The sequence below is a fragment of the Sinocyclocheilus grahami genome, unplaced genomic scaffold, assembly GCF_001515645.1.
Source record: "Sinocyclocheilus grahami isolate Dianchi unplaced genomic scaffold, SAMN03320097.WGS_v1.1 scaffold490.1, whole genome shotgun sequence".
Taxonomy (NCBI): Eukaryota; Metazoa; Chordata; class Actinopteri; order Cypriniformes; family Cyprinidae; genus Sinocyclocheilus; species Sinocyclocheilus grahami.
Window position 1 is genome coordinate 853,266 of NW_015505669.1, and position 25,926 is coordinate 879,191.

Here is a 25,926-nt window from a genome sequence, read left to right on the forward strand (position 1 = left end):
ACATTTTAAAATATATATATAAATAGAAAAGAGCTACATAAATTGCAATAAAAGTTTGCAGTATTACTGTTTTTAATGTAATTTTTTATCATATAAATACTTAAAGAGAAAAAATCCTACCGACCCCATACACAAACATAATACACATAAATACACAAATTGTGCACATACACAATTATACACAACACAGTAAAGTGTATCCATATCCAGTGTGGTTGTACTCACTTTGGAGGTGCGGGTAAAATAGTGTGGTAGTTGTAGTGCTGCTGTTGCTGGTTAATGATCTGAAGCTGAAGAAAAAGCTGCTGCTGGTGGAGGATCTTAGCGTACGAGGAGTCCAGTTGAGGAGGCGGCTCCCGGTCGTTCTTCTGGTCAGGTGGGATATACTGGTGATATTTGAGTTTCTTCACTTTGGGCTTGTTATCTTTGGCTTTCTTGGATCTTTGAGATGTCCGATCTGTGCTGGACTTGGACTGCTGCTTATGGTGAGGGCAAAGCAAGGAGATGCAATGAGCAAAAAATGAGTGATGAAATCACATTTTTATTGGTTTAGCCTGAAAAATTAAACCAATGATAGGTTTGATGGCTTTCACTTTACCTTTGTATGTCCCGTCGGTGGACGGGCAGAGTTTGTCATGTTAGTTTCACTGGTTAGATTCTGTGATGGAGAGGCATCGGATGCAACGAGAGGAGGAGGTGGGGCCTGAGTGAGGAACTACAATAAATACACTGGTTAAATACAGTATGGTGTGGTCTTAAATGCATTTTCTACATTGTCCTCTCTGTTCTTAACCTTGCAGATGTTGCTTTGTGGCTTATAATGAAATAATTTAAAATACAAAACAATTTAAAGGGACAGTTCACTTTAAAATACAAATGGTAAAAAGCAGCTTGGACATTCTGCTAAATTTATATTTTCGTGTACAATGAAAGAAAAAAAATAACAGGTTTACAACAACATGATGACATGTTGGGTGTGTCTGGATGAATGGTCCCTTTAAGTGTAGAGCAGTGCTGCCCTCTAGCTTACTGAAAGCACAAAAGCAATATTCCATTCATCTCATACTGAACAACTGAAACAGCAAAATACCCGAGTGGGTGAGAGGTCTCCATTCATTTTCAGCATATCAGAGGGGGAGTGCTGAGGGGCAAGACCCAACGGAGAGTCCTGACTGCACTGGGGATCCGGTGATAGGGCATCACTACTGTCCTCGTCCAGTGAGGAGCTCTCACCCTTCGGAGACTCTGTACCTGAAAATACACATAAGAAAATGGTTGTCTGTGTGCATGGACACATATGTCTGGTTCATGGTTCACCTAAGTTCACTCAGATTTTGTCACTGATTACTCACCGTCATGTTGTTCCAAACTGATACGTTTTAAAAAAAAATGTTTTTTTTTTGGTTTCTGTGCCTCCACTGAAAGTTCAGGCAACTAAAACTTAGAAGATCCAAAAAGGCCATTAAGGCACCATAAAATTAATCGAGTGGTTTAATCTAAGTTTTGAGAAAATGGTTTGGAACAACATGAGGGTGATTAAATGATGACAGGATTTTCATTTTTGGGTAACTGACAGTAAAACTTCACTTATATTGAACAGAATTAGTGGTGCTTGAGTTGTGAACAAATCATTGTGAGTGAAACTTTTAAGTGAACAAATATATACAATTAAAATGACACAGGAATGTTATTAACAATACATGTAGGTAAAGTTTCCTCTTTTATTGTCAACTTTGCAAATAATAGATTTGCACTGTTGTCATTTATGGCGAAAATGCTTATGGTGTTTAAACAGTAACACTGACAAAGCTGACAGTGCTATAATAGCGCGTGCAACATAAATGCTGTTTTTGACAGTGGTTACAGACTAACCAATGAGCGCGTGCACAGGGAGGATGTTCTTGTGGATGAGCTCGATGGGACCAGGGCGGTGGGAGATCTTATCATTGAGATCATCTGCCAGTCGGGCTCTCTTCAGCTTCAGCTGCTTGGCCTGCAGTGAGGGCTCAGCTGAGGTCTCTGTGGGTGAAACAAATATAATCATTAACAAATGAATCACTTCCTTTAATGTAAATACCACCTAAATTCCTCTCTGAGAGTCTACTGACTCAATTAGTATTTTTGCATGTTGATCAACTACCTGTTTCTGATGTAACAGAAATGGAAAAAAATACTAAGGAATATAGAAACTATACAGTAGACGGCTCCTTCAGTCTTGAACAGGAACAGGTCAGGATAGGGTTATGGCTATGGACCCTTTCACTGTGAAGAAGGTCCATTGCAAGAGGCAGAAAATGCATAACAGAAACATGACTTGCAATTGAATAAATAAACGAATAATACTGTAATAATTTAATATTACTCCGTTTTCATATTTAAAAGAGAATGATGTGACACTCACCTTCGAGGATATGCATCCTGACCAGTTCTGACCTCTCTGGCCGACTCCTGATCTTCCTCTTCAGGTAATCCTCAGTCTGCACCAGTAAAAGAGAAAACAAGTGTCAATCAAAGATGACAAGAAAGTGATTTTTTGTTTTGTTTTCAAGAAGAACCTCTTTTTCTTCAAAAGGAAAAGAGATAAAGTCACTCACGCGTGCTCTCTCCAGACTTTTCCTCTGTTCGTGGAAGGCAGCCGGACTCTTCAGTGCTGTGTACAGAACAGAGACAGAGACGGTCTTACTTTCTTATGCTCAGTCATAGGGATGTGCATTTTGGTCATTGTAACTGCCAGGTGCACAACAGATTAATTAAGCGAGTATTCAGGTTTGAGTGCAGGAGAACACCAAAATGCTTCCTGTGTGAACTAACCACTACAAAAAGCAGCGGCCCAATACATACTGCGTTTTCACTTAATCACTGCCATGCCTTTTCAAGTTTTCAAATAGTCATGTATCTGTGCCCACCTATTTCCCTTAATGAATCATATTTGATACTGAGGAACTATGTAAGAAGACTGAAAAACTAGTCATTAAATGTCATACAAAAAGGTCATACATTTAAAAAAGAGAACATCCCCTAATATTAGATTGGCTCAAATCACCTGCTGAAAGAACAAAGGGAGTTCAGTGAGTGTGAACAGCAAGTGTGTATATCCATCTGCCTAAAAATGCACTTGGGGAGTCAAAATTAATGTATTTTAACAGATATAAAATAATATAGTTATTTTTATTACTCTTTACTTTTTCAAAAATGTATTTTTTGCTAAATAGTTTGCCTCTGGTCACTTTAGAGTATACCAAACAAGTATATTCCTAAATTGGTAGTACCAAATTGGTATGTACAGTATATACTGTATTTACTATCACAACAGCAGACATTTTTTCTCTAAAAAGAGGGCTGAAAAAAAACAAGGACAGTAAACTGCACATGTGATTGAGCTGTAATATGACAGGAATAACAAAGTAAGAATGTGATGTAACAGCCAAGATTGGGTAACTAACTTGAAATTTCTAAAACCACATGGTAGGGTCAGCAGTGATCTGCCTAGTCTCTGTGCAGCAGAGGCTCACAAAAATAAACCGAAAGTACTGTACAAAGTTGTCAGCATAATCAAATGATTTTTTGATTTAATGCGTTTATTCTCAAAACACAACAACTTTTGTTCTCGTAACGTAATGAGATTACGCTCAATATTTAATTTCGAAATTTTTCTCGAAATTTAACTAGTTTTTTTCTCGAAACAAAACTTTTTCTTGTAATTTAATACGTTTATTCTCAACATTTTATTTCGACATTTTTCTTGAAATGTAACGAATTTAATCTCGTATTATAATGAATTTAATCTGGAGATGGTTTTATTTTTTTTATTATTGCTTGGCCCTAATTCTCTTCCGTACTGAACTGTAGAGTTGTGGATAAATGACATTAAAAACATTTGGAAAGTTGACATAACCTGCATTGTGAGGCAAATGTGAATAAAAAATGGCGAAAAACCTTAAAGCATAAACTTTCCCTTAGACATTCAATATAAATTTAATCTAAAATCTTTGAAAAAGTCAGTTGACAAGTTATGTGTCAACTACTCTCATACAGTTACATTAAACAGTTATGAAATCTTAATGTAATCCTGCAGGCTTATGTGTGCAGCAATGCAAGTATTTCGTCAAGTGCAATTGTCAATTAATATTGCAACACAAGTGTTTAGTGCTGTTTAAATTGAACCAAACAGTTCGTTTTTGGCTGTCGTTTAAAGAGCAAAGCTAGAGCTGCTTGAGCACTTCCTCCTTCCCACAGAGGCCACATATAGACAGCACAGTGTGAAGACTGCAAATCCTCTTGCCTGATGAGCAGAACACAGAATAAGGAAGTGGAAACAAAAAGGGAAGTAGATCCACCTGATAACACAACAACAGGCCCTTTCACAATGACTGTGTGTTGGCAATCAAGAGTCAGTCTTCTACAGAGGACAGTCCCATCCATTAATGCCTGTTGGAGCCTATAAGCAAAATACAAGTTTATGCTGCAATATGCAGCATAATGCATAAACTGGCAGAAACAGAGATAAGCTCACTATTTTTGCTTTTGAATGGGTGTTGATTGCTACATAAGCATTGTTGAACCATTTCATTTCATTGTCGATTTCATACAGAATGAGTGGCTGGGAATGTTGCAATATCCTTCATAGTAGCATGAAATCCATGTGGCCATTGCTGCACCACAACAGCTAGTTACTTATTGACACACTAACAAATAGTAATATGGACCCATATCAAGAGTCTGAATATCATTGTGGCTAAACTGTATAACATAAATATCTCCGAATGCTGTCATTATACCTAGCTTTGAATATACAGTGGCCTCAAAGTTTTTGGACACTCAGGTCACACTTAATGTCTGAATGTCACTATATTCATTTATACATTTTGGAGCGTGACTTGAATGCCCAAATACTTTATGAAGCCACTATAAATTCAGCATTCACACACATTCCCAAAATGAACCTATAAATGTTTTGCAATCTGCTTGTGTTGCAAGTAAATGCACATATTGCACATGTGTGATGCTGGGCATAACTAGAAGAGTAAAATCTGACTTACGAGGCATGATTCCTTGGCTGACCAGTTCCTCTCGCGTCCTTCTCTGCTGTAGTTTGAGCTGAAGAACTGCATGGGGAGAGAGGACAAGGGTTCAGATACAGAGAATGACAGTTTCGATATTCACATCAGGACAGCTGCAGCCAGATGACAATAGCATAAGTCAGGACAAGAGCTCGAAAGAGCCCTCTTTCAGTTTCTTTCTAAGTAAAGAGTGAATGCTGAGGGGAGGGACTGTGAATGTTTAGGTTGTTTGGGTGGTTTTTCATACTTCCCGTTTCACCACACTCAACTACTTTCCTGAATTCAAAAAGTGCAACTGAGAGGCAATAGGCGTTCTTCAAATCAGGAACTTGCGTGCTGGCACAACACATTAGGTAAGTTGCTCAATGATTATAAAGAGGGTGGTGTGTAGACAGCATGAGATTTTTGTTATTGCTTTGTTCAGTGCAAAAAAAGCCGTTACAGTACTATTATGTCAAATGCCACGTCAGGAGGGATGTGGCCCTGGATGCTTTAGAGGCAAACGTGCACCTGTCACTCCTGGCACAATGACATCATCACCCACATGGCATTGCTTTGTGTGCACTAGTCAGGTGTTCTGACCTTCACAGTCACAACATCTGGGGATAAAGAAACCAGAACATCAACTGCGCATTCCAATACCTACCAAACACTCCTTTTTGTTATATAAACCATAAATAAAAAATAAAGGTTTTTCATTGACATCTATGATTCCATGAAGAACCTTTAACATTCATAGTAACTGTACAAAAGGTTGTTTATGGTGGAAAAAGGCTCTTTACATTATTAAAATGTATTAAAATGGTTCTTTTAAGAACTGTTCACTGAAAGGTTCTTTGGGGAACACAAAATGGTCCTTCTATGTCATCACTGTGAAAACTACTTTTGGAAGTGCTTGAGGTGACAAAACCAAAGGCTGACGTTTCGGTGATCAGCTGTGAGGATGTGAATCCTGCGCTTTTAAATCAGGGCCCCTTTTTGTCGCAAGTTCCCATAAAATCCCTGAACACCCACTCCGGTTCTCACTTGCAAATTGAATACAAAAAGTTTCGCTATTTGTTCTAAATTCTTCCTATTCCCACTTCATTTTAACAGCTGTTTTTGACCACCCACTCCTTAGAGCTGCTCAGCACTATTTCTGTACCCACTGAAGAAGAAACACAAGCCCTCTCGCACCTCTCCGAGAACCTGGCCTGATACTGTAAATCAATCAGACACGTTTAAATGCCAACACTCTCTCCATCTTCTCGCCAGCTTGGAAAATTCTGTGGGAGACCTGGAAAGTGTAGTGTCAACATCCAGGTCTTGAAACAAAACAAAACAAAACAAAAAAAACCGAATCATGCAGACAACTGGGTTAATCCAAGAGCCTGTGTGTCTGGGGTCTTAATTAAACACGCCTCCTGCTGACTGGCCTCAAAGCCCCTGGGCCTGGCACAGTTTACAGGTCAACCGGTGCTCGCTCTTGGCTCTGTACGAGCAGCTGGGGTGATCTCACCACTAAGACACTAGAATAATCATGTCTGACAGGTTAAGACTCGGGATAAGCGCTAATGAAGCTAAATTCAGCATATTAGGTTGGATGCACACCTGGAGGGTGCTTTATTTATACTCTATAAAAGCATAAAAACAGCAATGCCCACCTTCTTTGAGGCTATGATAACCATGTCTGTCACAATCCAGACTCACAGACATCTTATCTTCACCATTTTGGATTGGTTGATCCTCAAAAGAGGAAGTATCAATGTGAAGGCACTGGTTTGTGTCCAGCATGTTTGGATCCAGTGTTGAAAGTCTCTTGAAATGTCTCAAAGTCAAAACTGATATTCCATTGGTGGTCCAAAGTGAGGAAAATGGACTGTACGGCACAAGATTTCCGTAACAGGTATGTTAGTCCACATCAATGGTATTTACAGCGTTTCAAATCACAGAATTGGAGAACAGACAGCTTCCACTTGGTTTCTTCCTCATCCCAAATCTAATTCTCGCTTTTGTCCTCTTTTGTTCTCTAAGGTGGATGCAGAGGCTCTGCAGCTGCGTTACACAGAGGCAGAAAATGAAGCTAACGCACATAGGTGAGGACGGCAGAGCACAGAGCCTGCTCTGCACTCAGCAGAAGACATTCACAGAACAGCGTGTCTCTCACCCTCAAACATAAAGGAGGGTCTGCTGAGTGCCAATGACTGCTCGCTTCAGCTCAGCTGTTGCCTCTCGTTTACGCTCTACAATCTGGCAGACCCCCATTCCCCCCCTCAGCTCTTTTTCACTGGTTCATTAGGGTAGCATATTATATATACACACTAGCAATCAAAAATTTGGGGTAGGTAAGTTTTTTATACTTAAAAAAAAGCTCTTATTCTATTAAGGCTGCATTTATTTGATAAAAAATACAAAGAGTCATTTTGTGAATTATTATTAGAAATTTAAGTTTTCTGTTTTAATGTACTTTTAATTGTAATATATTCCTGTGATGACATTTGATTCACAGCAAATGTTACTCCATTACTCCAGTTTTCAGTGTCACATGATCCTTAAGAAAACATTCTAATATGTTGATTTTGTTGAAAACAACTGTGCTGTCATTTTTTGTGGAAATCATGACATTATTTTCAGTATTCTTTGTTCAAAAGTTCAAAACAACAGCATTTATTTGAAAAATATTTTTAAAGTTTTCAATGTAAAACTATTTGTCACTTTTGATCTAGTTGAAGTAACCTTGCTGATTAAAAGTATTCATTTCATTAAAAAAAAAAATTTGAATATATATTTTATAAGCATTATACATAATAAAAAGTGTTGAACAATAGTGCAGTAATAATTATAATTTTGTCATGCAAATAAAATAAGTATTATATAGACCAAAACTAAATCAAATAAAGTGACCACAAATGAATTAAGTATATTCACAGTATATTCCAACTTACACATTTTCTTTTCTTTTAGGGTCATGAAAATGTTCTTCCAATTGTTAGTGTTTTTATTTCATAGAATGAAAATAATGTAGTTCTCATTAACAGTAACAACACTTTCACTTATATACAGAGAAAACATTTCTTCAAAGTTCTTTTATAATATGTTCACAAACTATAAGCTTCTAATCGCGTTTCTTGCATGCACAACAAGTGAAAAAAATCAACTGCAAAAAACAAGAGGAAACAGATCAACCCTCTCACATATGGCATGTAACAGCCAACACACAGTTCACATTTCACAAGGTATTTAATACGGAAAACTCTCACGTCACTCTCAGAAATGGTGTCATGCAGGGCTCTCGTGAGTCCCGGTGACATGAGCAGAGAGAGTGGAAGGAAGGAGGTCACGGGAAGAATATAGGTCTCCTTTGACCTTTCCATTCTTTCTGGCAGATAAAGTACATACATCTCCCATACATCACACATGTTTCACTGTTGGCGAACCCCCTCATCCCCCCACCCGAGTCCTCTCTCAGTTTTAAATAGTAAGGCCAGCTGGTCAAAAGGCTCTATATTCAGCTCAGTATCACCTGTGCAAGCACTGGATAGGGTTACCCACTGCTATCCCAGCGCTACTGTTCTTGCAAACATGACTCACACACATTTTCGAACAAACACACACAAAAACAGAATTCCAGAAAGCAAAACACTAAAGGATGGCTATTGTAAATATGGATCATATAATAAGTAAATAAGTACATGTTAATCACTTAAAGGGATAGTTCACCCAAAAATGAAAAGTCTGTCATAATATACGCACACAAATGTTGTGTGACCTTCTTCTGAATACAAAATTCAACTCAATTTTTCAACTGTTTTCATCCGTTCAATGAAAGTCAATGGAGTCCAAAACAACATCAGACAAAAAAAGAAAAGAAAAGAAAGTATTTTATTTTGTGATTCACAGAAGAAAGTAAGTGATACAGGTTTGGAATGACAGAATGCCAATGACTAATGTAAACACAGTCATATATTCTTTTCTATATTATAGGGAAATGAAGATCACTATGCACAGACCCCCTTAGAGACAAAAACATTACCACGATCTGCTTTTAGCCCACGAGCTCATCGCTGTCATCAACACTTGGTGAGTATTCACAGCAGTTGACGCTCATGCTGGCATTGACTACAAGGGCCCCAGCATTGCAAAGTGACAACTGACCACAGAGGAAGTCTATTGTCAGCCAATATGCTAAACCCAAAAGTTGACACAAAGAACAAAACACCAGCTTTATCAAATTAAGCATCACAGATAATAAAGTCAAAGTTCATCAGGCTCTCAGACAGATCTAAAACACCTAAATGAGTAGTTTTTATTACAAGCAATGCAAACAATCCGTTATGACTGTCAGAATCATAGCTGGTTGATCATTATTGGCCAAGGTTAACTTAGGGTGTAGTACCAAGTTTTTTGAAGCTGCCATATTCGCTTTTATATTTACAACATTATTTTAAGATTAACTTAACATGAGCTTCTTCTGTAACAACCACTAAATAATTTGAAATAGGGATGCACGATATATCGGCCACCATATCGGTCTCGGCCGATAAATGCTAATTTTTTCTGTTATCGGTATCGGCCTGATAAGAAAATTTGGCCGATATCTTAAAGCCGATAAATAATGCATTATTTCCTTCAGAGACACTTCAGATGCGCGCTGTTCGTTTGCAGCCTTTTGGACAATTGTACGTTGTAATATTGTGTTTATTTGATGTATATCTGATTTATCTCATATAGAATGCGTTTGGTTAAGTTAAAAGAGCGCTTCAGTTTAGCAGTGATCGTCTTTAGCTCAGCGCACGCAGCTCAAACAGCAGTGCACAACATTAATAACTATGATTGGGAATGTTGTGTATATAACATTCTAATGAGAACATTATTATAATAAAACGTTGTGCATTCTTTGGGTTTAGTTGCTGTGTTTCAGTGCGTTGATATGGGAAGAGCGCATCCACAACAGGATCACACATTCAGACTGTAGCACGCAATAACTGCATCATTTTGTACATATAAGTTGTAATATTATGTTTATGTTGTATTAATATTAATCTCAGGATGCATTTCCTTGAGTTAAATAAGCTGCCAGCAAAACGCTTCAGTTTACCATGTTCATTCAGCTCTTCAGCTTCAGCACGCGCAGCTCAACGGCTGCTATTTAAAACAGTGGTATTAATTTGTTACTTTTTCAAAATCATTGATACATTATTAATAACAACAACCACTTGTATTTTTCTCTTATTATTTTCATCAACAATATGGTTTAGTAATTAAAATCATTTAATTATTGTCCGTGCAGAGGCTATTCTGTTTTATTGATCTGTGGCGCATTCATTTTGATTCTTTACACATGTAATGATGTCCAGTGACTTGTTTGCATTATTTATGCATTATTTTATTTATTTGTAAGACTTTTTTATGACTAAATTTGGTAATGGGAGAGTAAATTTTTTTAAAAACGTACACCGTTCAAACTAGGCTGCTTATGTTGAAGTGTTTGGGATGTGGCTTTTAATGATGAGACCTTTTTTGTAATCGGGCTCTCAAAGTATATAACAATTTGGATATAGATTTATCGGCCAACATATCGGTTATCGGCTTTCAAAAATAAAGAATAATCGGTTATCGGTATCGGCCAAAATTTTCATATCGGTGCATCCCTAATTTGAAATATATATTTAAAGTCATGAAAAACATTTCCACAGTCTCAAAAAGGTGAGGTTGATTTTCTATTGCATTCCCGCTGTTCTGTTTTTTGAGAATCAGTTCAAAATTAACTTAGTTTGTACCACATTAAAACACACTTGTCTGCTGCTATTTTCCGTTCTGCTTTCAATCACCCACTGAAAAACAACATCATTGTTACTTAATTTCCAGCACTAGCCAGAAAAATAGGCCCTAGCGGACCAGTTTTCATGCAGTCTACATTTCTACAATGACGCAAGGGATCACACTGCCACAAAGTCATCAAAATGATACGCACATGAGAGCCAGACACAAATCAGGATTATACAACTAATCTCCTCAATTTGATTCAAATAGGGCCCCACTAACAAGTTTTCAAAAGAGTGAAAAAGTGAAGGAACGAGAAACCGAGTATACGGAAAATCAGGCCAGCTGCTTGACTCGAGTAATATAAGCTGCTAAAGTGCAGAAGGAACGTCAGATTGAGCTCAGCAAATGAGGTTATGGGAGGAGAGAGAGAGAGAGACCAGTGAAAAAGAGAGGTTCACGTCCAAGCTCTCCTGTTTTTGTGAGCCTGTTACATGACATCCTTCTGAAATAATTTCATCCAAACCTCTATACCTCCTGCCCTACTTTCTAGCATATCCACAAATCATGACTCTTGTTTTTATTGTATTTGACATTTTCACATGATATTCCATCCTGCTGTTATAGATAAAACAAATGGTATTTTGTTCCATTCCACAGTTGCCTTAACTCTACAAAGCCTACTGTATAATATTTAATACACAAATTTCTAAGGCCTTTAAATTATCAACATGATCAAATAGGGCTGCACGAGTAATCGAATGTGATTGTCATGCGTATCTTGTCAGTAAATCCGGTTCTGTGATTAGTAGTAAATCTTCAGCACTTGCTTTCAGATGGAGCAGCGTTTACTACACAGAGCCATAGTTCACTGACAAGCTACGTAAAATCGCGTTCATAATCGCAGACGGTATGATTATTAAATCGAAGAAATCGTTCTGCGATTATGAAAGCTGTTTGCGTAGCTTGTCAGTGAACTACGGCTCTGTGTAGCAAATGCTGCTCCATCTGAAAGCATGTGAAAATACCACATTTAATAACATGTTTTTACTCCAAACTCACTTCATAATGTCAGTCGAGTGTTTGAAATAAATCCTTCTGTGAGATGATGTTGCTTCTTACAAAGAATAAGGTACGCAACATATTTCATAGTATTCTAAGCAGTGATAAAGGCTATGTCGATTAGCATTGCATTATTATATACTTTATTATAATACAATTATAATAAGACAAACTCAGATAAACCATATATTGTCGTAGTCGTGTGTTTATTGGTCACGTTGAATTAATGAAAGCAGTTAAATCTTCTGTTTATTCAGCAACTGCTGTAGGGATTTCCTGGGTTTCTTCTGCAGGCGTATTTGGAGTTTCAGCGCGAGAGCGCCTTCTGGCCTTCAGATGGAGATTTACTGCTGATCACAGAACCGTGCTTAACTGACAAGATACGCATGACAATCGCAGCTTCTGCCTAATCGTGATTTATCGCCTTTGCGATTTAATTTTGATTAATCGTGCAGCCCTATAAAACACACATGCCTTCTGTCGTCTGATTGATAGTTTATACTTTTTTAGCAAGTAAAAGGCCTTTAAGTGTAATTCTAAAAACATCCCCCTTCAGGCTGTTGTACACATCTTTATGCTGTGAAATCTGACTTTTATAAAAGATACAATTTTAAATCATTAGTAATTCTTTAAGATGAACACTACTGGCCTGAAGCAACTTAGGCTTACTTGATTATCCATACATAATTTTTAGAAAAATCATGGTAAAACGTGAGTGTCAAATGCGATGCATCACGCTTGTGAGGAACATTTATTTGTAAATCTCTCAATCAGTCATTGGACTGTATTGCATTATATGTTTTGGCCTCCCACACACAAAACTAAGCATTTTAATACATTAGTCTACTATACTGTTAGAAATATTTTATTGATCTACCTTACAAACTATCAGAATTTCATCTTATGTTTTGCATATTTTTGTTTGGGCCCTTGAAAAAAGTGTTTTTTGTTCCTTGTTCCTCAGGAATTAGCTCCATATTCTCCTATATCATACTATGTGAGCCATAACAGCCTAAAGCATGAAATATGATACTTTTTCAGACTATTATTTCATATGTTATGTTTTAAAAGGTTAAATCATGTCTTAACCAAAAGTGACACAACAAAGCAACAAAACATATCTGCACAACATAAATTGCATAAATAAACATATACATACATACATATAGAAAATATGTTATTGGATAACAAAAATAAACTAAAAAGCAATATCAGGTGGTCTCTAATTCTGACTGGATTATTGTTGCACATGACATTTAAGTAATTGCCATGAAACAATGAACATTCTTTTAAACTTGAAAATCACTGCAGCAACGCCTGAGTATTTAAACCTGGCCTGTCACGACTTGTTAGCCTGTTAAGGGAGAGTCGCTAAGTTATGTCACACAGATCATTATCTTCTGTATCCTTTCTAAACGTGTCACTTTATCAAAACACAATCTTAACTGACAAGATACGCATGACAATCGCAGCTTCTGCCTAATCGTGATTTATCGCCTTTGCGATTTAATTTTGATTAATCGTGCAGCCCTATAAAACACACATGCCTTCTGTCGTCTGATTGATAGTTTATACTTTTTTAGCAAGTAAAAGGCCTTTAAGTGTAATTCTAAAAACATCCCCCTTCAGGCTGTTGTACACATCTTTATGCTGTGAAATCTGACTTTTATAAAAGATACAATTTTAAATCATTAGTAATTCTTTAAGATGAACACTACTGGCCTGAAGCAACTTAGGCTTACTTGATTATCCATACATAATTTTTAGAAAAATCATGGTAAAACGTGAGTGTCAAATGCGATGCATCACGCTTGTGAGGAACATTTATTTGTAAATCTCTCAATCAGTCATTGGACTGTATTGCATTATATGTTTTGGCCTCCCACACACAAAACTAAGCATTTTAATACATTAGTCTACTATACTGTTAGAAATATTTTATTGATCTACCTTACAAACTATCAGAATTTCATCTTATGTTTTGCATATTTTTGTTTGGGCCCTTGAAAAAAGTGTTTTTTGTTCCTTGTTCCTCAGGAATTAGCTCCATATTCTCCTATATCATACTATGTGAGCCATAACAGCCTAAAGCATGAAATATGATACTTTTTCAGACTATTATTTCATATGTTATGTTTTAAAAGGTTAAATCATGTCTTAACCAAAAGTGACACAACAAAGCAACAAAACATATCTGCACAACATAAATTGCATAAATAAACATATACATACATACATATAGAAAATATGTTATTGGATAACAAAAATAAACTAAAAAGCAATATCAGGTGGTCTCTAATTCTGACTGGATTATTGTTGCACATGACATTTAAGTAATTGCCATGAAACAATGAACATTCTTTTAAACTTGAAAATCACTGCAGCAACGCCTGAGTATTTAAACCTGGCCTGTCACGACTTGTTAGCCTGTTAAGGGAGAGTCGCTAAGTTATGTCACACAGATCATTATCTTCTGTATCCTTTCTAAACGTGTCACTTTATCAAAACACAATATGACTTTACACACTACTTTTACTGTTTTTGTTACTTCTACATGGAATTAATGAGAATCAAAGCATATATTCACCAAATTCTGAACACGTTATCAGTTGGAAATTCCATGGAAATCCACCAGGATACAATTTGGTCTGTGACAAATGTTCCACTCTATATATAATCATGTGCAATCAACTGCTGATATGTGAATAAGACAGTGGATGCTATCAGTCATAAAGCTGGAATTGCAAGAACAGACAAAACAAAGCAATTAATGGGAGTGGTTGCCTTGTGTTCCTCTGTTTACGTCCAGAAGCTCCAATGTAAACATTAAAACTAAATTATATGCATTTGTAGGATCAATATCACTTAAGATAAAAGAGCACAAGCAAATATATTTTTTTCAAGTCTCTTGATCAAAAGTACAATAAAAATATAATATAATTATATATTAATAATTTATTATATATAATATAAATGATTACAATTTAAAATATTTAAAAAAATTAAAAATAAAATCAATAAAAAAAAATGTCATAAGATTAAAAATCAAAATAAAAAGCAATTTATCAGTCAAATCTGAATTTTCAGCATCATTACAGTCTTCAGTCAGACACGATCCTTCAGAAATCATTCTAACATGCTGATTTGGTGCTTAAGAAACATTTATTTTTATTAACAATGATGGGAACAGTATTAAGTGCTGCTTTACATTTTTGTGGAAACTGTGATACATTTTTTTGATAAACAGAATTCTCAAAATAACAGCTTTTATTTGAAACAAACATTTGTAATATTATAAAACTACTGTCATTTTTGATCAATTTAATGCTTCCTTGCAGAATAGAAGTATACCTAGCTTTCAACTATAAATTCAGATCATGTTATGTTAAAGTTAATTTATATGTTAGATGTATTTGTGTGAAATCAGTGAGATACATTGACTTTGGTTGTTGGTTTTGCTATGCAGATGTGGTGCACTGGAATAAGCAAACAGCACTGTGGAGTACTGTCTAGCTGACAAAGCACTTTTCATAGCTGAGGGCCACGAGTGCATTATTGGTTCTGGCATACTGCACTTGAGCAAATCAAATAAATCAAAGCAGCTAAACTGATGTAATCTTATAAAGGCCACTTTATTACCAAAGGTTCTATCTGTGCCTGCAAGTACATAATTTTTTTCTTAACAACCAAGCAAGAGAATTCTAGTAAGCTTCCTTGTTCCTGGAATACCCATTCATCCTGGCGTCAGCCATTTCATTTTATCATCACCACAATAAGCATGGTGTGTTTTCCAGTGTTATGATTCACCTGACCTGTTAGTATGCAAGACAGAAGATGCCTAGATAAACCGATAGGCTGCTATGGGTCGTGTCTATTTAATGCAGGATTAAGGTCTCAATAAGGATTACGGACAGCTGTGGGTTGTGTCTATTTAATGCAAACAGGCAATGGCTCTTTTTTCCTCTTTTCCTCCCTCCATTCGGTTATGTTCAGGGCCTGTGTAAGCATGCTGGAGTTAAACTTGGCAAGCAATCCTAAAATATTACATAACAGAAAACCACAGAGCAACCCAGAGACAGTCAGTGCAAAACCCACAGCAGAGTAACTGCGCTCTGGAAAGCAATAATGATGCAATATGACTTGTAAATCATACAGTTTCACAGGACTGTCTAAATCTTGACCCTTTATACAGAAACATTACTGTTAGCCAATATTAACTGTGGCAGTGGGAATGAAAACGACCTGGCTAAGAGCTTCTATCAATCCATCAGTTGCACTTAAAAATCAATGTTTGTATCTCATGGTGACTGGTACCAAAGTCACAAAAAGTTCACATAACTGTTATTTAATCCAATATCTCACGTCAAGGCACCGCATCTGGAGGAGTGGACTCTCACAGATAATCAATCACCCTTTACACTGACTTTTGCTAGGACTCTGTCAAACCTCCTTGTCCAAGAGCTGATTTATAAAACAGCATCAAACATGGCATGGTAACTCTGTTTGTTTCCTTGTCTTGATGACCCAGACATTCTGTCCCAAAAGGAGTCTGTTCTTTTCCTCAAAGCTCTGAGCTCCACTGCCATACCTCAGGGAGAAAACAGCTGGTTTTAACAAAAGAGAGAGCAAAAACTCCTATCCATCGACACATCCTGCCCCAATCCAGCTGGAGCAATTCCAGGCTGAGCTCTCCACATATCTGTTTCTATAGTGTATCATTTTAGAGAATTTCACTTAAAAGTATGAAAGCAACAAAACAGTATAAGTAAGTAGTACAAGTAAGTGTGCTTTGACACTCTGGAGTGTCCAGGGGCCGTGTCACAGGCAAATTAATGATTTTTAGATTGTATATTCCATTCTTTCTCTTTCTTTGCAAGTTTTATGCATAAAAGAGTATCCTAATAAAGTTGCTGTGATGCTCAGGACATTTGAGTCCAACCAGGGTCATGTCCTGATACCATTCCCCTTCTCTCACCCCTTCTCTCTTATAATGAGGAAGTCGTGGCCTAATGGTTAGAGAGTTGGTCTCATAACCCAAAGGTTGTGGGTTCGAGTCTCGGCAGGGATTGTAGGTGGGGTGAGTGAATGTACAGCGCTCTCTCCCACCTTCAATACCACGACTGAGGTGCCCTTGAGCAAGGCACCGAACCCCCAACTGCTCCGGGGGGGTGTGTGTTCAATGCTGTGTGTGTGCACTTTGGATGGGATAAATGCAGAGCACTAATTCCGAGTATGGGTCACCATACTTGGCCACATGTCACATCACTTTCTTTTCTTCTGTTTACTTTCCTGTCTATGCTCAACAGTGCTGTTATGGTTAAACAAAATGAAAACTGTTAAAAATTGCTGTTGTTAAATGAAATATAATATAGCTGAAATAAAATAAAAAACATAGACAAAAACTTAAGAAAACACAATCTAAAAAAAATTTAAACGATGCCTTGCCAACTAACTGAAATAAAATAAGCAAAAAAAATTAATAGATTAAAGATAAACAGAAAACTGAATAAAACGAATAAAAATTACAAGAGTACATAACACTATTAAAACTTAAATTAAAATGAAAACTGAATTTAACAAAATAAAAGCTAACTAAAACACTAATAAATATGAAAAATGAATAATAATAAATAAACAGATCAATTAAAAAATAAGTTGTCAAGATCATGAATCAAGTTCAAATTAAATGCATAACGAATATTCATGGGGAATAACTAACCAGTCACATTCCACAACTGTTTGATTACTCCGGTATTTATCTGAAAACCTAAGACATGAAAATGTTTAACATCTTTAATAGCTAAAAACCTCAGAGTCAATAGCTTGGCCTCAGGATTAAGTAAATGTTGTGGTTTAGTGAGACATCAGTTCAAACAGCAATAAATCCTGTGCAGGACTTCGCGAACATCAGGCTTATCTATTAAACATAAGTTGTTAAACCTCAACCAAGTTTACCACACCTCTACATGACTTCATTCACATCAACAAACATCTAACATTTAAAAAAATAAATAAACATGCAAGTACTGTACCTAAATGTATGGCCATATCCTTCCAGTGCAGAAGGATACGGATACAATCACGGCCACACTTTATTAATCAATTTCCAGTCCGGACAACACAACAAGCTGTGAATGAAGTTGAATGATTGAACTCTGTGCTGTTCTGCTGAGAGATAATTCCCGCAGTAGATCCCAAGAACAGCAGGGTGTGTCTGTGTGCCTCTCACCTTCCTCCGCTCAGAGCCGGCGTGTGTGTGCACGCCCTACAGATGTGGGTGTGTTAGCACAAGCGTTTGTGTCTGTCTATATGAGCCGGTTTCTTCTTTATTACTGCCTAAGTGCTGCTTTCAGGCTCTGTTTTCAGCTGTGTTTAGCAACTCCTAGTTTTCCTGTTCCTTGCAGCCATTTTTTTTTCATTTCTGGAGAGAGGGGAGGAGAGGTCAGGGACTTTGTGTCCTGATTTGAGGTCACCCGTTTACTACAAAAGTAAGCGTGTGTGAACTACAAGCCAGAAATTGAAGCCAAAACACATTCCAGATCACCTTTAGCCCCCTCTCATTCTCCTGACCGTCTGCTTTCTGAGAGGCAGGATTTCTGCTCTGTACACAAAGTTATGCAATCAAGTGTTCAGGACGGCTACCCAACACACGTCCTTCCTCAGGCCTCTGTTCCCTCATCCAAACGTCTTAAATTCAAACAGTGATTACTTAAGCTGCAACATTGCAACATAGCTCAACTGTTGCTTGAATTTTTAAGACTATCGTGTAGGAAAATACGTCTCCACAGACAGCGGGTTTGCTGTGCAATTGCATTCATCTGTCTTGGAGTAAATTTCTTAAGAGTAAATTTCATCTCACAGACAGAGTTTATGGGAAACAACTATAAATGAGACCTCTTTACTGTCAACATATCAGCCATTTACATTATATTTAATAAAACCTGCATCAAAGACTTCAGATATAGAAATACAAAGTGTGTAAAGTCATAATACAAAGCCATAAAAACAGTCAGTGTTCTGAGATGCGCGTTTCAGACCACACATGCACACTGGCTGGTTTAGGCTGAAATATAAGCATAATGCTATTTGAGCAAAATAAACAACATTTATGGGACAGTTAATATCGGATTGTTGCCGAATTGAAATATATAATTTAAAGGCACAATATGTAATTTTTTGCCACTACAGTCATGGCCAAAAGTTTTGGCAGTGACATAAATTTTGTGTTTTGCATAGTTTGCTGCTTCAGTATTTGTAGATTATTTTTCCACATGTTTCTATGGTATACTGAAAAACAATGATAAGCATATCATAAGTTTTAAAGGCTTTTATTGGCAAAATATAATGAGTCAATATTTACAGTGTTGACCCTTGTTCTTCATAACCTCTGCAATTCGCTCTGGCATGCTGGATATTAGCTTCTGGGCCAAATCCTGACTGATGGCGATCCATTCTTGTCTTATTAGTTCTCGGAGTTGATCACAATTTGTGGGCTTCTGCTTGTCCACTCGCCTTTTGAGGACTGACCACAGGCTCTCTATGGGACTGAGGTCCAGGGGGGTTGCCTGGCCACGGATCCAAAATTTCAATGTAATGATCTTCGAGCCACTTCTTTATCACTCTTGCTTTGTGACATGGTGCTCCATCATGCTGGAAAATGCACAGATCATCACCAAATTTCTCATGGATCGTTGGAAGAAGTCAAGTGAAATTTGTCTTTTTGTGAAAAGTAGATTTTTTTTGGCCAATGAAGCTTTTAGCAATTATTTAAAATGCATCTGATCACTCTACACAATAATCTAGAAACAATGTGAATGAACACCACAACAGCTTAAGCAGCAAACTTTGCAAAACACAACATTTATGTCACTGTCAAAACTTTCGGCCATGACTGTAGAGGGCGCGTATTCAAAACAAACAAAGAAACAAAGGCGTAGTTTGATGACACCGTGACTGAGTGTGGAATCATGGGAGTTGTCGTCTTCATCCCCACAGCCGATGCAATCCGACGGGACTCGGGCAGAAATCATGTTCATGGATGAGCTAATGTATTAAAGATTTATTAACGTCGTAGTAATGAAGCAGAGTGAGACGGAAAGCCGTCAAAGCAAAACGAGGCCGCTGAATGAGTGCGACACATGGCTCGAAAGCAGCGGAGCTTTTATTATGCCACGATCGACCACTTCCGCTCCTTCCGGTCATAAGTATGTGGGGGAAAAAAGCAGCGCTGTTTTATCATTCTAGATACATTTGAACATTCTGTTATAATGCTACTCTGTGCGGTCGTCACCTGTCTAATAAAATGCATAGCATATTAAAGGCACAATATGTAGGAATTTTTTTTTTTTTTTTTTTAAATATCCAAAAGCCACTAGAACAGTGTTATATATTTTGCTGACTTGTGTGCTTACATTATCCCAAATATTTCGAAGAATGTTTAAATCCAGAGAAATAAGCTATTTTAACTAGTGACACGGACCGTGTCCATAGTGTCATTGTGTCGCCTGCCAATGACGTCATAACCCCCCCGACGGAGTCTTGGATTCCTGAAATAGCTTCCCAGAGGTGTTGCAAAGTGAACAGACTTTCCTTGAAAGAGACTTTGCCTGCATTGTTTCAAATGCATGCTGCTTTTTCTTTTTTCAAAGTTGCTGTTAAACAGTAAAATGATCTGATAAATAGTGATTATTTTTGTCTGGAATTATGTTGCAAAAAATTAAAAATAATCTGTGCATCCCTATATACTTGCCAACATTATTCTCCAAACACCTTAACAGCAATCGCTTCTGTTTTGTGCAGGAGAAGAGAGAGGTCCTGCATTAACATGTCTGTTACTACCATCTAATGAAGTGCAGCTCGGGGGGCTGAAGACAGAAAGAAGGGAGTGGTGACTGCAGGCCATGAGCTTCTGAGGTGCTGTTACATGGGAGTTTAACTCTTTATTGGCATTCCGGCAGTTCTGGAATGGCAGAGTTACCAAAAAAAATAAAGCAACAACATCCCACCACTCACCTACCTACCACAGCAAACCTTACATAATAACATCCCACAGACTTTTTAGAATGAAAACGTATCCCGTCTGGAGTGAAATCACAGCATGCTGCAGCGTCTGTCCATCTTCCTGCTGGCTGTTTAATCTTCACTTCTCTAAATCGTCCTTTCCTCTAAGCTTCCTGAAGTCAAACAGAGTGTCTGCTGTATATCAGAGAGCTGAACGGACATTTTGAAGTGTCCTACTGCATGTCACAGATTTAACAAGCCATTTCACTTTTAATAATGTACACTTCCTTGACACCCCACTCCCACAAGACCTGAATATTCATTCCTTTATGTAAAGAAAACGGTGCATTTCATAACTTAATGAATCAGCGACCTGCAGCATGCTTATGACTTGGGCTTTTTTCCAGAATTTCCTTGTTCATGAATGCCCCAATTAGCACACACACACACACGCACGCACACACACGCGCACACACACACACACACACACACACACACACACACACACACACACACGCGCACACACACACACACACACACACACACACAAATTGACTCATATATCAGCACTGCAAATGAAATTGTTAACAAAAAGGAAGGAAAATGAACAGCCCACAAAATAAAAAAAATAACAAAAAGGATCATGGTCTTGGACACCCTCCATATTTTTCATGTAAACGTAGTATCCACATTTTTTTTATATATAACATTACCCTCTTTCCTTCAATCTCACGACACCCAATGTTTCTCAGTGGAAAGTGCAAAAAGCAGCTGGAATAAAGGCAACTGCATAAGACATTCTCATTGTTTCTGTTTTCTCCTGCTTTAATGCTGTTGATTCTTGCAAGTTTCTGCACATACAAAATTTTAATATTGCGACTGATTTAATTACTTCATTATTGTGTGCTATATCTAATTAGAAAATCATCCGATATTTACATCCACAGAACATATGCTGCTGTACATCCTGTTCTTATGAGAGACATTACAACTCCACACCATTAAGTTCTACAATTATTCTTCATCTAGTTACCTAGTGGCTAATGAAACACAGCCTACCTCTACAAAGAAAAGAAGTAAAATCTATTACATTGTACTATCCACCTTAATTTGCAATGTACTAGTACAAAGCAAACACCACAGCATTTGAACATTAGGGCTGAGTATCAATACAGATTTGCTGATTCAATTTGATTCACAAGCTCTTGATTTGACAAATTTTATTTCAAAGATTAAGATTAACTGAAATTTTTTAAAATTAGCCCTAATGAATATGGTAATAATTAAATACCATGTGTATATAACGGGTCAAACTTTTGAGGTCACATGATCCTTCAGAAATATTATAATATGCTGATTTAGTGCTGAAGAGACATTTCTTATTATTATCAATGTTGAGAGCAGTTGTGCTGCTTAATATTTTTGTAGCATTTATTTTAAATATCTTTACGGTCCCTTTTGATCAATCAAATGCATCCGATAGTTTCACTAACGGACTAGCACTAGTGTGCCGTAACTCACCATTCTTGCGTTCTTTCAGGGGCAGTAAGCTTGGTACAGACTGCAGAGAGAGTTCCTGCAACTCACTGGTCACTGCCTCGCTCTGAGGACTGGGAACGGAGCCGTTCCCCATAGCAGACACCATGCTGCCAGGGTTTAGCTCCTCCCCACGCTTGGCTTCCTGCGCTGCCAGGGTGACAGGTGGGTGAAGTAGTCAGACCTGTGACAGGTTAATTACAGAGACGAGGCTTAATTAGAAACTGCAAAACACAGACAGACATAACACAGATATAAAGGGAAAGGTTTTATGCAGCATAGTCTGTGCTAAAAGCAAAATTGTGCCTTGCATGTCCCATTCACTTATTTTAAATCACTCGCTTACTTAAACCAGTGAAACCACTGTGGGTGTGTTACATGTTCTATAAAGTACAACACTACAAGTTCAGACATGAAGAATTGTGTAACTCACTCTGCAACTCACAAATTCTCAGTGTCTTCCAACATGACTGGAGGCAGCGATTTGCAAAAGCATGTAAAATAACATCAAGTGGAGAACTCAAAGCCTCCAGCTGTAAGTGATTTAGAAGATTTTTGGAAAACGATTTGTCAGGTCTCTTTTCGACAGAACAAAGAGTGACTGTATGGCCGTCTAATCTGCTGTCCTATGCATATTCATTTGTTAAATATTTTGGCTAATTTGATAATTAAAATTGCAAGAAAGACTGCAAACCATGGTATAACACAATGCATAATATCAACAACATCTAAATATTAAATATCCAATTACAGAAGAAGATGATGTATTAAGATTTTTAAGACTTGGAGTATAGGACATGATTCATATGGACTACTATGAATTTTTTTTATTTTTATTAAAACCATCAGTCGTCACGCACTGTAACTGTATGAAAATGAGCAACCAGCAAATTGTTCAAAATGTTTTCTTTTGTGTTCCACAAATGAAAGTCATTCATACAGCCTTGTAACAACAAGAGGGTGAGGAAATTATGAGATTTGGGGGTTTTTTGGAGGGTGCACACAGACACACACACACACCCCGCTGATTAATTTGAATTGTTTATCCACCCATCTGTCCACATCTCCATGTTGCTGATTTGATCATTTAGCCTTCTTTATATTTATTTAGTTTTCATTGTTCTTTTCTTTCTTTATCCCAACAGTTGGGCAGAATGCATTAAGCAGAAAAAGGCTGGCACAAGCCCTGGAAAGAAGTCTAGGACAATTCCTGTAGCTGTAAAGGCTCCACATGGAGCATTAGATGCAGTTTCCAACGAGGCATTAAAAACAACTTAAAGTATCATCTGACTAGGAGCACAGTGATGGCAATGGTCATTCTGAGCATTAAAACTGAGAAGATTGCATTCACAAATACACATTATGCAACTCTCCATTTGTGAGTTAATGTAGCACATCTTCCGATGGTGAACGTGATTTCACCAAGTACAACATGTTCCTGGATCAACATCCTTAATGATGCTGGAACAACATTCTAATCAATCAATCAGAATTGAGGGATAAGTTTTCAAGAAATGTCAGTTTTAGGCTTACAATCAGGGTCAGATGCTTGTACACCCTTGTTATTAACCTATCATTTCCCTCTGATTTTAGTTTTAAAAAATGGCCAAATAAATTATGGGTAGGGTTAGATTTAGGGGTAGGGATTGGGTTAGGTCTATATTTTTTGACAGTTATGTCGATCCAGGATCAACAAAAGATGTTGATCCAGGAACATGTCTTACTTGTCAAAATCACGGCAACCCCCTACGACACCCGAAAATGAAAATTCGCTCACCATTTACTCACCCGCTTACCAATGAAGATATTTCGAAGAATGTTGGTAACCAAACAGTTTTGATTTCCTATGACTTCCATTGTATTTTTCTCTATATATTATGTAATTCAATGGGAACCAGAACTGTTCAGTTGCCAACATTCTTCAATATATCTTCTTTTATGTTCCACAGAAGAAATTACCACTTTGGTAACACTTTATTTTAAGGACCAGTTCTCACTATTAACTAGTTGCTTATTAGCATGCATATTACTAGCATAGTGGCTGGTTACTAGTACTTATAAAGCACATATTAATAGCTTATTCTGCATGACCATATTTTAGATCCCTTAATCTGACTCCATACCTAAACTTAACAGCTAGCTTACTAACTATTAATAAGCAGCAAATTAGGAGTTTGTTCAGGGAAAACTCTTAGTTAATAGTGAATATGTGTTCCCTATTCTAAAGAGTTACCATGACAACTTACAGGTGTGGAACGACATAAGGGAGAGTAAATGATAACAGAATTGTCCTTTTTGGGTGGAACAACCCTTTGGATGGACTTTGTAACAACTGATTTAATGGGTATAGTTCCGAATATTAGAGAAGTGTTACTGAAAGCTGTTCTTAAAGAGCAACCAAATCAATGTCTAACTGTATGACTGAGTTATTGCTTTGTGAAAGCATGGTCCATCTTTTTAGCTAATGCATTCTTCATTATGAGCTCATCAGCATCCAGAGTCTATTGATACACCAATCCCACCCTCCCATCCCAAGAGAAGAGAGGTGGGGTGGAAAGAAGAAATCATTTTCTTTTGAGGCTGTTACCTAATATTTGACAAGTCTTTTGAGACTATTTAAATGTTTTCCTATTGATGTAAGCCTAAACATTACAGCAGAGTTTCACAACCCATGGCAAGTTGTGTTCTTTTCTTTGAAAGTAGTATTAGATTACAGTACATTGTCTCCTGCCAACTATGGAAAAAAAAAATCAATAACACGTTAATATTAAAACCTGGCTGGCTTATTACATGGCTCTCTGGAACACTTCATAATATTTCTAAGATGATGCAAAACACATTTCACAGACAGAACAGCTAATTGTGCAACTTAGTAGTTCAAATATAGTAGTTCAGTAGTAGTTTTATGGTTAAACAGATAAAAACATGTTACATTGCAGCTGATTGTTTAATACAGTGGATCACAACCAGTGGGCCTCAGCAAAATTCCAAGGGGGCAACAGGATGACTTAAAAGTATTTAAATTCCGGCTCTCTGGAACACTTCATAATATTTCTAAATATTTTTAAGATGATGCAAAACACATTTCACAGACAGAACAGCTAATTGTGCAACTTAGTAGTTCAAATATAGTAGTTCAGTAGTAGTTTTATGGTTAAACAGATAAAAACATGTTACATTGCAGCTGATTGTTTAATACAGTGGATCACAACCAGTGGGCCTCAGCAAAATTCCAAGGGGGCAACAGGATGACTTAAAAGTATTTAAATTCATAAATTATTACTAATATGTTAAATATTTTAACTGGAATCAAAAATGAAATGCTAAAAAATACATAAAATCTAAATCTTTTTTTTATCAATAAATACAACATACATTTCTTAATACTTGTGGAATCACAAAATGAATCCAATAAATCAAGTGGTTAATTCAATAAAATAATAATACATTTATTAATAAGATAATAAAAAGTTTAAAAACAAGCAGCTTTGTCAATATTTTAGTCTGTATTGGGGGGGGGGGGGGG

At 37.0% G+C, this 25,926-nt stretch overlaps 1 protein-coding gene across 5 annotated transcripts in view; it reads right to left on the minus strand.

The window, feature by feature from the left end:
• Window positions 1-25,926, minus strand: part of LOC107554060 (MKL/myocardin-like protein 1) — a 33,377-nt gene that overhangs the window by 5,911 nt on the left and 1,540 nt on the right. For 3 of the 5 annotated variants that reach the window (XM_016236441.1, XM_016236442.1, XM_016236439.1), the window contains exons 1-8: window positions 6,704-7,184; window positions 5,040-5,105; window positions 2,595-2,650; window positions 2,402-2,477; window positions 1,873-2,019; window positions 1,091-1,251; window positions 599-715; window positions 226-476 (exon numbers count right to left, since the gene is read on the minus strand). In XM_016236441.1, coding sequence (XP_016091927.1) covers window positions 226-476; window positions 599-715; window positions 1,091-1,251; window positions 1,873-2,019; window positions 2,402-2,477; window positions 2,595-2,650; window positions 5,040-5,105; window positions 6,704-6,833 — 1,004 coding nt within the window. In that variant the 5' untranslated portion in view covers window positions 6,834-7,184. Of the gene's footprint in view, window positions 1-225; window positions 477-598; window positions 716-1,090; window positions 1,252-1,872; window positions 2,020-2,401; window positions 2,478-2,594; window positions 2,651-5,039; window positions 5,106-6,703; window positions 7,185-17,896; window positions 18,178-22,385; window positions 22,585-25,926 lie in introns of those variants that run through there. The other 2 variants (XM_016236440.1, XM_016236443.1) reach the window with 2 other exon arrangements.